General features: G+C 39.5%; 1 protein-coding gene across 2 annotated transcripts in view; it reads right to left on the reverse strand.

Moving 5' to 3' along the window:
• The window catches only part of cog6 (component of oligomeric golgi complex 6), a 30118-nt gene that overhangs the window by 12139 nt on the left and 2522 nt on the right, over positions 1-15457 (reverse strand). For both annotated transcript variants that reach the window (XM_059331725.1, XM_059331724.1), the window contains exons 5-11: positions 7552-7663; positions 6847-6929; positions 6535-6605; positions 5452-5545; positions 3027-3155; positions 1171-1262; positions 44-108 (exon numbers count right to left, since the gene is read on the reverse strand). In XM_059331725.1, the coding sequence (XP_059187708.1) occupies positions 44-108; positions 1171-1262; positions 3027-3155; positions 5452-5545; positions 6535-6605; positions 6847-6929; positions 7552-7663 (646 nt within the window). The remainder of the gene's footprint in view (positions 1-43; positions 109-1170; positions 1263-3026; positions 3156-5451; positions 5546-6534; positions 6606-6846; positions 6930-7551; positions 7664-15457) is intronic.

A 15457-nucleotide genomic window follows, 5' to 3' on the forward strand; every position in this document is an offset into this window, starting at 1 on the left:
CTGTGTTTCTATAACAGCATCTTAAACGCATTTGGTTGCTCACTTTCAGCGGCCTGCAGACTCCCTCAGTGATGTGTCCAACCACCTCCTGCATGTTTTCCTCTACACCTAATGTAAGATGAAAGCACACACACACGATTACACACAGTGAGCACTAATTGGGATTGCATACGTCAATATGAGTATGGTGTTAATTAAAACAGTATTGGGGGAAAATATCCTCTTTTTGGATCAAAAGTAAATCAGCAGTAACTGTGTATATCATAGGGAAATAACATTTTTTAATTAATTCCTGTGTATGTCTTAAATTTTTACTCCAACTCTTACATTTAGTGTTTTGAGTTCTACGTGTTTAGGGGAGATGACAGCAATGCTATCTAGGGCTGCACTAACAATGATTTAATTAGTCTATAAAATGTCAGAAAATAGTGAAAAAAGACCATCCCAGTTTCTCAGAGTCGAAGATGTCTTCAAATGTTTTTTTTCTTCGTATCCAAAACCCAAAGACATTCCATTTATTATGATATAAAGTAAAACAGAATTTTTATTTTTTATGATAAATCGACTGTCAAAATAGCAATTATTTTCTGTCGATACAAAAATTCAAATCAATTAGTGTTGCAGCTCTGATTATTCAAACTATATGGTATCAACATGTATACACACATTTAGCCTGCAGGGCTCAAACTTTTTCCAAGTCAACTACCACATAATTTATCTTATCCCCCAAACGGGTAAAAGGAGATAAATGTTGTTATTGACTGGATGTAAGAGCTTAACATAACAAAATGGACAAAGGACAAATCCTGATCTTGACTGACCCCCCGACTGAGCTGTGTTAATTCCTTACTGCTATGAGAACCAGAGAAGTTAAATTAGGAAAGCAAGCACAGGATTATTCCATCAGGCTGAACTAAATGTATTGGAATTAGATTTGTTCACACTCTAATTGTTGCTGAAATCTCTAACCTCACTGACCGACTAGTTACTCAAGCTACCTGTGACAAATGAAAAGATGCAACAAAGCAAAGGTTTCCAAATGGGGCACAATTGAAACAAAGGGAGAAAAGCTATAGGTGTGATTGCGTCGTTTGTTATTTAAGGCATGGCATGAAACTGAGATGATGGAGAACGGAAAAATGTGTAATCGGCATGCAGGAAACATCAAACCTTGCAAAGTGACTTGTTTCAGCAAAGCTTCTAGGTGCTCCTTCTCTGAGGCGGTGGCTTGGTGCAACCAGGCCAGCATGTCCCCAACATACCTGAAAGAGCGACAAAACAGTCCGAATTAAAGAGTATGTCACTGAGGGGCCAACTCGAGGGGGCGAATCTTACTGCACCGAGACCACAGCTACATCGAAGCATGGGTCATCGTGTTCCACACACAAACAGCTCTTGGTGTTACATAACAGTGGAAAACAGCAAGGTTAAACTTGAATTATTGTGTGTAAGCCTGTGTGTGCGTGTTTGTGTTTGCGAGTGTGTGAGGACATAGGGAGGTGAGAAAGAACTTGATGTTCTCAGAACTGCTGATGCCTCCTATAAAGTGGAGGTGATTTTGTGTTCCACACATGGCTGGTATTCTGAGAAAATCTCCTATTTGGCTCCTGGGCACAGGAGGAAGAGGGAAGAGGACATGGTACAACAGGAAACAGACACATAAAGACACTGACAAATTGGCATTTAACATCTTCTTGAATTGGAACTAAATTGAATAGATTTATAGTTCACAAATCACGACATTTACAATCATACAATAGTTGCACTATAAATACTTAAATATTTATTAAAAGGGTAAGTTTTTAAAAAATATAATTGTACTATCTGGCAAAAATGGATTACATATGTCTCTACCATAAAACCGGATTTCAGGTAATCTCAGATTGGACTATCAGAATACTTTCATTTCTTTGTACTTTTCCTTTTTTTTTTTTTTTGGTGTTTTCCAATCCCATTTTGTACGCTTTTACATTTCCCTTGATATTTTCTGTTTGTTCATTTACATGTAAAATCAAAAACCAATTAAAAGTAAATGACAAAAAAAATATTGTACTATAATACTGTAATATCTTCAGACAAAGCTATTGATTCTATTTGAATGTCTTAGTATGTTATTTGGTTTGATGAAGTTTCCCAAGTTAATCTATCATCGTGATTATTGCATTATTACTAACTATTGTTATTATTAACAGTCTGGCATTATTACATGGAATGTATAAAATATATAACTAGTATGAGTATTAATCAGCTCTGGTTCTCTGTAAACAGGAAATAGTTTAAAAGAATGATACAATATTATAATAATAATAACTTGTGGTTAGATTTCAGTAACCATTCATTTTTGGAAATGAATAAACATAGATGCTTCTTCTTTAAGTACAGACATCCTTTAACCCTTAATAGGGCACTCATTGAAATACTTGCAAATTCCACATTTCAATCCTAGGGAATATTGGAGGATATTACATACTGCCAGAATGTATAAAAAACATACAGACCCGGGGGAGGGGGGTACTATTTTGAGAAAAAAGTTTACGAGATTAAAGTGGCAAATCTACCAGAAAAAATGTGCAGATTTATGAGATTTAAAGTGGTGAATCTGCGAGAAATAATTTTTTTTTTAAAAACTTTTTTCTCGTAAATCTGCGACTTTTTTCGAACAGATTTGCCACTTTAAATCTCTTAAATCTGCGACTTTTTTCTTGTAGATTTGCCACTTTAATCTATTAAATTTGCTATTTTTTTTCTCTAAATATTACAAATCCATGTGGTTCTGCGACCTCACAGAGAGACATGGGGACCCCATTTTGATATCCACTGAAGTTACCAAATATAGTTCTTCGCCCAATAAAGGGTTAATTGAGCTGAGCTAAAATGAACTGATCAGTCAGCATACCTCCAGAAAACAATGCAGAGACATAAAAGAAACATTCATGAGTTTCCTAAACTCTGGTTATATAAAGAAAGTGGTTTCCATAATAACTGATAGTTCCCTCTGGTTTTATAAGCTCATACATGAGTTGTACCTCATAGGGTCGTGTGAATGCATCTCTATGGGCCGGGGAGTCCCTGCCGGCCCCCCGCGGGTGAGGGCATCGATGAAGCCTCGTACCACCGCACATCTGCGCGCAGTCCCAAACTCATCCAGAGTGTACCTGATCAAACAGAACACAAAGAAGGCAACATTATACACCCAGGCCTCATGTAAGGAGACGGCAGCCGCAGTGTTTTCATGCAGACTGTGTGTCAGAGGTCAGTTGCTGACATACATCAACAATGCAGACAGCTTTTCCAAAAGGAAAGACTTTGAGGTTGTTTTGATTATTTGGTGGTGGCAGGCTCTGTGACAGACTAAACAGAAGATAGTGCTGAATTAAGATTCCAGGAACGCTATTCTCCACTCGCTCAGCCTCAACATCCCCAGCCGGCGCATGACCTTGAAGACTTTCTGGGCACTGAGACAGGTGCATTTCAGAGAATGCAGACAAACATAATGAGAGTTTGCCATGAAAACACATCTTGGGGTTTGCGTGTGAAACTTTCCTTTGTGTTGTTTTGTTCCTGGGACAAAATTAAACTCACAGACAGCTTCAGGAAATCTGTGTGAGTGCTATGCAATTCTTTGTTCTATATGAGCACAAATTACTTTCACTGTACTAGAGGGTATAAGTCATTTGCATTAATACTGACAGTCAATGAGTCAAACATTTTTCTTAACTTTATCCATTATGTGCTTGTGTGTACTTTAAAATAACTGCGAGCAATCGGTATTAGTAATACTTACTCATATGTACTTCAAAGCACTCAAAAGCAACTACAAGGAGCTTTTCAGTCGTTATGAAACCATCTCAATTTAATACTGATGCCTCTATTGGACCTACAAAAGCAAATCATCAGACAATCAGTGAGGAGACTATTTCTATCTAGTTAGTCTGAATGGCTTTCACCAGGTCATAATCAAGGTGAAAAATGTTTTACAATATGAAAAATATACACTTGAATGTGTACTCCTCACACAGTATTTGTAAGCAACCTGCAGATGCAGGTTTTTTTTACAGTAATAATTATTTATATTAATTTTCTATTTTGGTGGCTCTGCACTTTCTTCGTCTGCTGGCTGGGTTGTGGCAACATTTTCTGTTGCTTCAGGCTGTTTGCTCTGCTGTTTTCTAGTCAAGATCCTCTTTGTTACTCTCACCAAGAACACAGTGACAAGAATCTCCTTGGCAATACCTTCTCACAAATCACCTGCGAGTACCCACAGAAGACAGTAGCAGAGTGAAATACAGAGTTGCATAATCATTTGGGCACCTGCCATTTAATTTTCCATTTAACTTGCATGTACTTCTGCTCCTATGATAGATGTTGATGGGATGAGATGGGGGTGGATCTTTCCTTTATCGCCTGGATCACAGATTACCTGACAGGAGGACCACAGTATGTCAGGTTGGGAAACTCTGTTTCTGGGACATTAATGAGCAGCACAAGGGCTCCACAAGGCACTGTTCTGGCTCCATTCCTGTTCACACTGTACACAGGGGACTTCAAATACAACTCTGAGTCCTGCCACATCCAGAAGTACTCGGACGACAGGAATGGACAGGAATCTGAATATAGGGACCTGATAAAAGCCTTCAGTGACTGGAGTCACAAGTACTATCTCCTACTGAACACCTCAAAGACTAAATGATCATAGATTTCCGCAGGTTCAAGCCCCCTCTTCAGCCAGTGAATACCTGTGGGGTGGACATGGAGGTGGTGCCAAGTTCTAAGTATCTAGGTGTATACCTGGATAATAAGTTGGACTGGTCCCTAAACACAGACGCTCTCTACAAAAAGGAGCAGAGCCGCCTCTTTTTCTTAAGGAAGCTCAGATCTCTTGACATGTGTAGTAAGATGCTGCAGATGTTTTATCAGTCTGTGGTGGTAGTGTGTTGTTTTATGCTGCAGTCTGCTGGGGAGGCAGCATCAGATGCAAGGCGGTTGGACAGGTGGTGGAGAGATGACCTGTCAAGATATTCGAGGCCATCTTGAAATACCCAGATCATCCGATACACAAAACCTTTATGGACCAAAAAAACAGCAGTGGACGGCTCCTCTCTCTCCGTTGCAGGACGGAGAGATACAAAAGATCCTTCGCTCCTACAGACATCAGGCTGTCTCATTCTAACAGAGATTCTACCAGACTAACTGAATTTCCCCTCTGGGATTAAAAAAGTAATTTTGATTGAGTGATTTGATTGGTTAGTGAAGTCTAGTGCCTGTAGCTATCCGGCAAAGATATAGTGGTTTGAAAACATTTTCAGGGCCAAATTTTTACAGTTATTATTAATGAGAATAAATAAATGGAGAATGTCTATGGCTTGATTTTGGACATTTCAAAACATCCACAACTGCAGAGGTCTACTCCTAGCAGCTGTTAACGTTCTTAGAAGATGTGTAAACACCTACTTGTAAAGGACAGGTCGGTCTTGTAAGGCTTCCATGGCTTGAGTCAACACAGGGCAGATATCACAGGTCTCTTGTGTCAGTCCTCTGCATTCATCTTTGTAGAAAGAAAGAACATAGGACAAGAAATGCATCTATAGGAATAAGACACTGTCATCCCACAAACTAAACAGCTGCAGTCTTTGTGGTAAGTATGCTTGTGTTATGCCCCATTCATTGTTGCTAAATGTTTTGGACCATGGTAACCATCTTGGCAAGAAGCACATCAAAGCACCAAGAACATTTTTCAATCATATTTTCCTACAAGCTCATACCAAGAAGTCAGTTAGTTTACTTATGCTTCAGACAATACAAACAACGAACAGGCAGCAGCCAATCTTCCAGACTATGGAGAAAATGGGTCAACACACTCCACTTTTGCCAGACCGTATCCAATACTGGACGCACAAGTAAATGCCCTCTTCAAACAATGTGCATTACTGTCCTTGTCAAAAATGTTGTTCTCCCTCTTACAAATGGTTATATAAAAAAAGAGACAAAATAAACTTCTATTTCACGAAGAAACAGAATCTAAAGCACAGCACAATAAGTGTCCTTAAAGAAACTCATAATTTAGTGGATGCTGTATTTTGTTAAAGTGTAATTACAAAAGTGAGGTTCCTGTGATCTAAATGGTTTATTTCCATTTTAATTTCAATGACAAAACACATGGCTAAGCTGAGGAAAATTTGGCTTTCTGGCATTCTTTTGGCAAAACTCAGACAGAGGTTATGAGTCATATGTGTCCACAAATGTGTTCTTTACACGCCATTACTCTCACTTGAAAGAGACAATGTTTGTATTCAGCTCAATCGAATTACAAAAGAAAAACAGCTAAAAAAATCAAAGAGTAGAAGGTTTTTGGTTTTCTGAAAACGGAATCAAATCATAAATTATGTTTGTAAAATTTCATTTTTTTCCCCCCAAAACGCACCCTCTTGATTTCAAGTTTAAGTTCAGCATGGAGGTCTTGTAAAATGAGGGACACAGTGAGTCAGTTTTACCTATCAGTGTGCTTGTGGTATTAACTCTGTGTACTGTACTCACTCTGAGCCCAGCGGTAGAGCTGCTCATATGATGTCTCCTGTAACACGGCCATCTGCTCCATGATCTCTAACCTGGAACAAGCACACAAACCAGGACCACATATTACATACCCATAACCTGCAGCATAGTGTCAGATCCCCAACAGTGACATAAATACCAGACCTAGATGGGGGTTTTTCCGCTCGTCTGTTCCACCGTTCGGATTCAAAATAAATGCCATGAATTTAACAAGAATGGAATCACTGTAAAAAACACTGTTTTATTATCAGAGGAAGTAGAGCATAAAGGAAGACACGGATCCAGACACCTTACCCTGCAGTTTGCTGGTTGGTTCGCAAGAGAATTTTCACATCCTCGTGAATGTGCTTCACTCGGCTGAGAGCTTTGAAGAAATCCTGGGAAATTGAAAGACACATGAATATATTAGGAGCAATACGGCTTGCAGATTTGCAGAAGTAAATTTACATTTTTGGGCAAAACACAGAAAATTATAGCTTTAGTAAAAAATGTTTTTTGTGTGAACAGCTTTTGTAACTGATCATCTAATATTGATGATAACCTTGATTTGAAGCTGACAGATGTGTGGTGTTATTTCACATGCTAAATTATTCATGTGCAAATCATAATCATATAAAAAGTAAAAGTCTCTTAGATGATTTTTATTTGTTTTTAGCCTTAATAGTAGGTGGAACATAGTATATTGATTGGGAGGATGGCAGGAAAAGGTAGAAAATCACCTAAAAAGAGAATATTACTGTTAATTCACTATGTGATTTACTGACCATACTGTATCTTACAACTTATTAGATACTTTGGCAGCATGTTGGCAGAGTGAGAGGATCAAACACTTCAACTAGAAGACAGATAATGGAGCCTCTCAAGCAAACAAGTGAAGGGAAAGGCAGCTACAGATTAATGTTTCACTGATCTGATATTTCATCCTCTCTCCCTGTGGATGCAGATGGCAGGATTCTTTACATGATTTAATTAATTAGTATAAATTAGAATGGAGATTACCTCAGTAATAGATGCATCCCGAGCCCCTCGCAGTGTGGCCATCTCCTCATTAGATAGTTGGAACTTGGCAAGAAAGGCCTGAGCAACCTGAGCTCTAACCTCCAGGCGGTGACTGAGAGGAAAGAGATACATTCATTGTTAGAAATTGTTGCACTTGAACTCTTTTTGATTGTATTAATATTTCCTTCTAATGTTTTGTAACTTAGTTTCTGTTAAATTCACTTGGGCCTGTCTTCAAGAGCCTTGGGATTTTTCCCTGACATATGCATCCAGATTTTTTTCTCCGTCTTTTATCACTGAGTTTAATCACTGTATTTTGTCACCCCACTTTTGTTTTCTTACAAGTAAAAAGATCTGCCAGTGTGGATAAGTGGAACAAAAATGGTGCATGTTGTCAACAAGCTGTAATGTTTGAAGGCCTACAGCAGATGGCAGTCATACTCCTCCCACACACACACACACCTTCGCTCAAACTGGACTCTGAGTGAGACAGCAGGGTGGGACACAGAGTAAAGATATCATGTGCAGAAAATAAATAACAGAGGAAGACAAGAGAGACAAGAGACACAAAAAGAATACAGAGCCAGATACTGGCCAGGTTTTGTCACTATCAATAACAGCAGGGCGATCACTATCAGTGTCACGATAAGTGTCTCAACACAAAAGTGACCATGGCAACCGCCCCAGTCAAACAGGGAACTCTGTCACGGGATAGCAGAACAACAGTGAGTTCTCCCTCTGTCCCCATCTTTCAATCCAAACCACCTCGTCTATATTCTCTTCCCCCCCGTCTGCCAAAACAAGGCTGGATCAGTAAATCACCAGGTTGTTTTGGTGGAGGAGAAGAACCCAACATTATCTGACCATTGTCTCTCACACGGCTATTACCAGTGCTCAGCCAGCTGAAAGTAAAAGGTTGTAAATCTGTTACAGGATTCTATGATTTAGTATTTCTCTGTACAGCCCACGGAGCCTCACACGCAGGACCTCAAGGCATCTTTGCCCTTTATGCGTTTCGTGTGTTGAGATTTTGTCGCAGCACAGAAAGACCACATCTTAGCTGAACCACTGCCTTTTATTCCATGCACACGGACTTGAGTAGCACACTTTAAACATTGCTTCACCTGGCTACATCATCAAAATCCTGAGTAGTGACAATAACAATGATAATTGTTCTATGACAAGCAGACACAGCAGCACTTTCTCAACTAATAAAGGCTTAAAGCTTCACAATGTCTTAGTCTGTCACAAGGATTAACGCTGCTCAAAAAATCTACTGACTCAGAAAGGTAATAATTTCATACTCTGAAACATAAGATGTTTTTTCTCTTTTTCTCTTTTCACTCTGCTGAGAGTTTGCATATCTGTAAAAATATCAAATAAACTCTTCAGTCTCGCTTGTATGAACAGACATTCAGTACAAAATACTTATATAAACACCCACCACCATCCACCTAACAATGCAATGTTTTCCTGCAACCATCAGGCTTTCTCGGTGACTTGTCTTCCCCTAGAAACCATCATTCAGTACAGACTGTGCATTACTCGTCTCCACTCTCTGCTGTCACATCTCAAGCACTCTCACACAGTGAGGCAGTGGCTGGGCGGCGTGTAGCGCTTGTGTCGGAGCTGACATTACCTAACGATATAAATACGCAAATAAATTGCAAGATGCTCAAGTTATTTAGTGACATCCTTGTCCGTTTAAATAAAACCCTTCAGAAAGTCTTGAGCCCAAGACTGTAAGCTGGCTGAATTTAACTTGTGTAAATAAATCACTTCAGCTAACTAAATTAGCCTGGACTAAAGCACTGGAAACAGATTGATCCTCATTTAATTCATAAAGAAAAACACCTTGCATTTTATGATTTAGTCACTCAAAAAATTCACCAGTGTCAGTAGCTAACTGGCTAACTAGCCAAAGCCGATTTACCATACAAATTCCTTTTCACATCACAAACTGCAACCATATAGCCAATAATACAGTTGTACAGTACAGCATTCTGTGCATGTTTTAAGTTGTTTTAAAAACTGTTTTTATTACTAAACTGGAGAATATTGTCAGTGAGTGAGTCCGTTATTACTATTCACCAGTGATTTGGTTTGTGCTAAGGCAGCACCCGTACCGACTAACTCTTGTCAAAAGAGCTTGTCACTAGCAAATCCACAGCTACTTACTGCCACCTACTGACATCACAAGGCCACTATTTATGTTTAAAGGACTTGCGTCTGGCCACCGCTGCACACGTGAGAACAAAAAGGCACTGAAGTTGTAGACGGTGAGGAGAAAAGTGAATAGATTCAGAGAAAGCCCACTATGCTGAGAGATAAGTTACATCAAGAGGCACTTCAGCTACCTGATATCACATCACAATTACAGTGATACATTAAAATAACAAGCTATGCTAATGAGGCCATTAATTAAACTAAGTGATGCATAAATTTGAGAAACTATTTCCATGTGAGCATGCTTGTCTTCACACAACACATGAGCAATATTAATATGGAATCTGTTAGCCCTGTTCAGTGAGAAGCTACAGTTGTTTCAAGAAAGGAGATTTTATCACTAATATGCAAATTTATGCAGCAAGCTTTTTCAAAAATCTAATTGGATCATCTGTTCTATAGTGTGAAGCTGTGGTGCAAACTAGGATTTTTTATTATTAAAGATTGTTGAGTAATTATCTTCATAAGAGGGAGAAAAAAAGACAGAAACGCACACATACACAACATTGAATCTGGGATAAAAGGTCGCATTCCAGTTTTATGGTTCATAAAATTGATTGCCCATCCAATCTTAATAGTCATAAAGGCTTCATAAGCCTTATATCATTGGTCACATTTAACATGCCATAACTTGGAATGTCATCTAAAAAGCATTTAAGGCATAGACTGCATTTCAACAAATGGCATGTTGCCTTCAAATTACTTTCAATCCACAAAGGTGTACCATGACACACAAACATCTCACCATACACACACATGTATTTATTATTTGTGAGGTCTGTCACTGGAGCTGCAGCCCACTCTTTCGGTGAAGTCTCCTATAGGGACGTGAAGTGAGGGATTGTAGGGTGTGCTTGCTAATGCTTGTTGCATTTGTGGTCTGATAAACAGTAAATTCCTCAAATTCAGTGCTCCATAATGTCGCTATTTTCCAAAACAAGTGAGCGCAGTTTGGCAGTCGCCAAGGCTTTTATCATATTTAAGTAGATGTAATTTCATCCAAAGTAGATTTGAAAAACAAATACACATTCAAGTCTGTCCTCCTCTGTATGTGTGTTCATGCATCACCAACTACTGTAGTTACTAACTGCACCTCAAATTTGTGGACTTTTTATCGACAAAAGTCCAGGAACAAAAATGAGTCTCAAATGTCAATCGGCCCACAACTGACAGGAAACAACCCGTAAGTGCACACGTACTCATTACTTTTTTTTAACGCAATTGTTCACAATCGCTGATTTATTGTTGTTTCCGTCTATGGATGTGTTGAACATGTGAGTACCAGCTGAGAAAATCATTCTCACATGTCAAACTGAACAACAGATGCACCTGTAGAAGATAAGAAATGCCTCCAATTTCTCATGTTCAGGCCAAGAGTGACAACTTGTTCCTCCAGGACGTATATCACAACAGAGACACAGGCTGCACACGCCTGTACAAGGTGAGAAGACAAGAATTGTGCGAGCCGTTGCAGCAGAACAAAGGAGAGCAAGGGAACGGTGGAGAAGCAGGATCATTTTCTACAGTGCTGTCAGAACATGACACATTTTTCTCCAGACTGCAATTAACGAATACCAGAGAGAGGAAACATACTTGAGTGAATCTGCAACGTCACTTTGGCGAGCATGTGGAGACTCTGGATCTCTTGGATGAAAGACTGAACTCAAATGAACTTAATACTCAAGTTTTTCTCGAGGAACAGTTGCAAAGTGAAATAAGATCCAGGTTACATAATGTTACATGATGGGATGAAAAGTTACAGTGTTTGTCTCTTTGTGCCCGGGTGTGTGCGTGCTCAGATTTCTCAACGAGGCCAATTGATTTTGTCTGTTCAAGCACAGAAATCGTTTAAGCAATATAACACAGTGCAATCTTATAAACAGCTTCGTCAAACTGAAACACTGAAATTACCGATGCCTGTTTAATAACCTCACAGAGCTGAGCTGATGGTGCAGCACCAAGATTATAAAAACTGAGAGCTTGATCAGTGAATAATATTTACAAAACTAGTTATTGCATACCTACTTACATACAGCGTGTAAAATAGGAGAATTAAAAACTTGACTTGTATAAAAAGATTTACGATACATTTTTATTTCTGACTAATACAGAATAAATGATGGATCAACAATTCTTTCCAACAAGTGAATGTTCAGCCCTCTCATAAGTTGTAAACCATGTGGGTCGATTATCCATTAAAATCTATTAGGGGCCATTTCAAAGGCCTGCGTGGAAATTTGGCACTCACAAAGCTGTTAGTTAGCCACGCGCCAATGATCACAGTCACATCAGACAACACAAAGGCATACTCACAGCCATACCCTCATTAACAACCAGCTGAGCCTTAATAAGGCTCAAGTGTCATTTTACACAGGTTGTCATTTACACTTTGATGTCCCTGATCATTCTCTCGAGGGTTTTCAGAGCTCTTTATTCAGTAATGACCTACACAGAAGTCATACTGAGAACATTTGCTTTATTCTCAAGAAAAATTGTCTTACTGAATCACAGGGCTCCATGTCTGATTACGGTATTCATCAAATGCTTTAGGAATTACTCTGGAAAACGAGCCAAACGCAGGTACGTTTTAGTTGTGGTTACTACATTTATCTGCAATGCCCTGCTCTTTGGCATGTGGCCAAGTAAGTCCACTGTTGCAGCCTGAGTGGTTCAGTAATAGCTGGAGAACTAAACCAACAGAACAAGCCCTTCAGCTAGTTGTTAGTGAGGTCACAGTCTATAGAAACATCCGTTTGTGAGACGTCCCAACTTGTTCAGCAGATAACATGTCACGCTAATGCAAAGATCACACAGTGCAGGACAGGTGGGTAGCATTGCATTTCATTATGGAACAACACACAACAGCTATTAAGTGTTCTTGCTGACAGCACCTTTGAACAGGACCAGCCCAAAACAATAGAGCAGCACGTCTGAAAGCTGCTAGACAAACACTGGTCGTCTACCCTCATTGGCCCAACTCTTCCACCTTTAGTTCTGCGCATGGTAAGCAACGCGCCGTTCCTTTCCGTTTCATTAAAGCTGACAAATGACACAGTGCCACTGGCAGATAAGATAGCAGAGCAGTTCAGAAGAGGCCTGCTCTGCCGGGTAAACACACATCAGGAGCATCTGCAGAGCTTTGAAAACCACTGTGCTCTCTCAGCAGAGAGCTGCCCTGTAAGCACAAAACATGAGATTATGCTGCTAATGTTGCACTGCCATAATAAGTGTCAACAGGAGAGACATAAAAGAATACAGCGGCTTGAGACTGCAGAGGATTGTGTGACCTGAAATAGATCTGACCGAGAAAACTGGAGTGGTGTGGTGCAGTGGGCTGACTGGTGGGTGGCTGGAGGAGGACAGCTTGACTGCACACTTCCCCTGGCAGCTCTTCTGAGACAAAATTGCTAAAGACAAGGTCAAAACCCAGCATGCAGACACTATCCCATCTGGCTGTAGGGTCATTGTGGTTTTGCGAATGAAATGTCACACAGACGGACAGCAGGTCCCAACGGGACCACTATGCAAAGAGAAAGGCAAGGCAAAGGGGCACTCAGAAGGTCATTCATGTAAAACCTCTGACCAGCTACCTTCAACAAGACCTATTTCACCAAAGAATACGACTTGAATTAATTAATTGTCTGCACGTATTGGCTTTATCCCCTCCGGTGTCTTTCATTGCTGTCAGATTTAGAGCCCTCCCCTCATATGTCACCTTTCTGTCAAGGGGGTCGTGCTTTGCTAGCGGAGCATGGAATTGCCTCGGTAAATCACGGCTGTAGGCAGTGTCTTTTGCCAGAAATCTACATTATCTTTGCCCATGTCAACTCACAAGGTCACTGAGCAGAAAGGTCACTGCCACCACAATATGTTAATAAAGCACATCCCAACCCAAAGCTATCAGTGAACAGGAGCGGGTGGTTTATTTTCACATCCCTGTCAACACTCTGCCCAGCCAAATTCTAGATTAATGATAGCTAGATTAATTTTATTGGCAGGCTTTAGACCAAAAAAAAAATCCATCTGTATTCCAAGAGCTGCAGCTGGATGAGCACCCAAGATGCACTGTCTGACTCCACTTATGACTCTATGTCATGCTGAGCTATATATATTGGATCTGCATATCTGATGGCTCTTAATATGTGTTGTCAGCAAATCTCAATGCACACTATCAAACAGAGAAAGACTCCGATGGGCTGCTCTCCAGTTGTAATAGTCTGCCTTCAATATGATAAGGGAGTAACGCAGTGTAAACAAGAACCACTTTGATGTGTATCTCAAGGCCAAACATCACAGGACATAACGAATAAAGCAAATAAAGCACCATTAATGATGATTGCTGCCCTCCTTATGCAAATAGACAACTGCAGGAGAAATATTCATCAACCTCATGAATCATTCATCCATCCTCATCAAAAATAAAGATGTGCTTGCCAGCTCCTCCTGCCCTGAACCATATCTCTCTAACTTCTGACACTAAAGTGAAGTTGCATTTCAGACTAGAAATTTACTCTTCAACTAATTAGTGTTTTAACTTGGCGAGTCATATCGTTATTTGTGCAAATATTTCAAATTATCAGTATATATTTTTAATGTAACGGTTTGGCTCTAATTAAAATGGAAAGTACCCTTTAGTCAAAAACTGTCAGCAGCAGCTCCTGGAAAACAAGGAAGTGTTTGCACATTTAACAAGCTTTCACTCTTCAAATAACATGTGTGCAATAAAAGCTTATCACTTGCAAGGTGGACTATACTTTTCCTGCAGTGTGCTTTGATTGAAGTGCGATTTGTCTGGAAAGTTCCCTGAATACAGAAAAAGGTAATTTCTCTGCAAGGGAAATGAGACTACAGAGGGTGAATTGATGGTGTCTAGCTTTGGACTGATGAAGATGATTATCTGTGACGTATGCGATAGGTTTCCAAAATGACTTGTAGCCTCAGAACAGATAAGGGGAGAAATTGCAGCATCAGATTTCTTTGAAATTTCTGCAGATATTTTAGAATAAAGTTGCCTTTTTATCTCTCTTATCTCTCTGACATTTTGAAATGCTAGTTTCAGGGCGGCGGCCTCGTGGTGTGGTCTCTTTTTACATTTTGGTGATTCAGTTACAGTCAGATTGAGAAACAGCTTGTGCTTGCTATGATAGAATAAGGTTGAGTCTCTCAATTAATTCCCATATCAACAATGGCACCAGAGTAAACAATGCTACAAGTCTTTCAATGTTATCTACAATAACAGCCCTACAATAAGCAGTTCATTATATAAAACTTCAGTTTCTGTTTAGATTTCTGAGTGCTCACTAAATTCTACAGAGCAAGTTGAGGTTGTACATTATAGAAGTGTGGTGAACTTGACTGCATAATAGTAGAAGAAATACCTAACTTTGTGTTCTACTGATATGTGGAGCAAAATATCAGAAAAACCTAACAATATAATGCAGCCCAATACAATTATACCAAATTTCTGCCAATAAATGAATATGTAAGAAACAAAAGTAATGATTACACGTAAAGTAAATATATGTTTTAAAGATGTCTATGAAGATTCTTAGACAAACATTGTCAACAGGCAACTATATTTGCCGTTTTCTTCTCTGATTCCAACTATCTATCTTAGTTTAAATACACATGTATATGTCTATAAGGTTAACACTGGGCAGTAAGTAACACACACACACAT

Source organism: Centropristis striata, chromosome 4, assembly GCF_030273125.1.
Source record: "Centropristis striata isolate RG_2023a ecotype Rhode Island chromosome 4, C.striata_1.0, whole genome shotgun sequence".
NCBI classification, from domain to species: Eukaryota; Metazoa; Chordata; class Actinopteri; order Perciformes; family Serranidae; genus Centropristis; species Centropristis striata.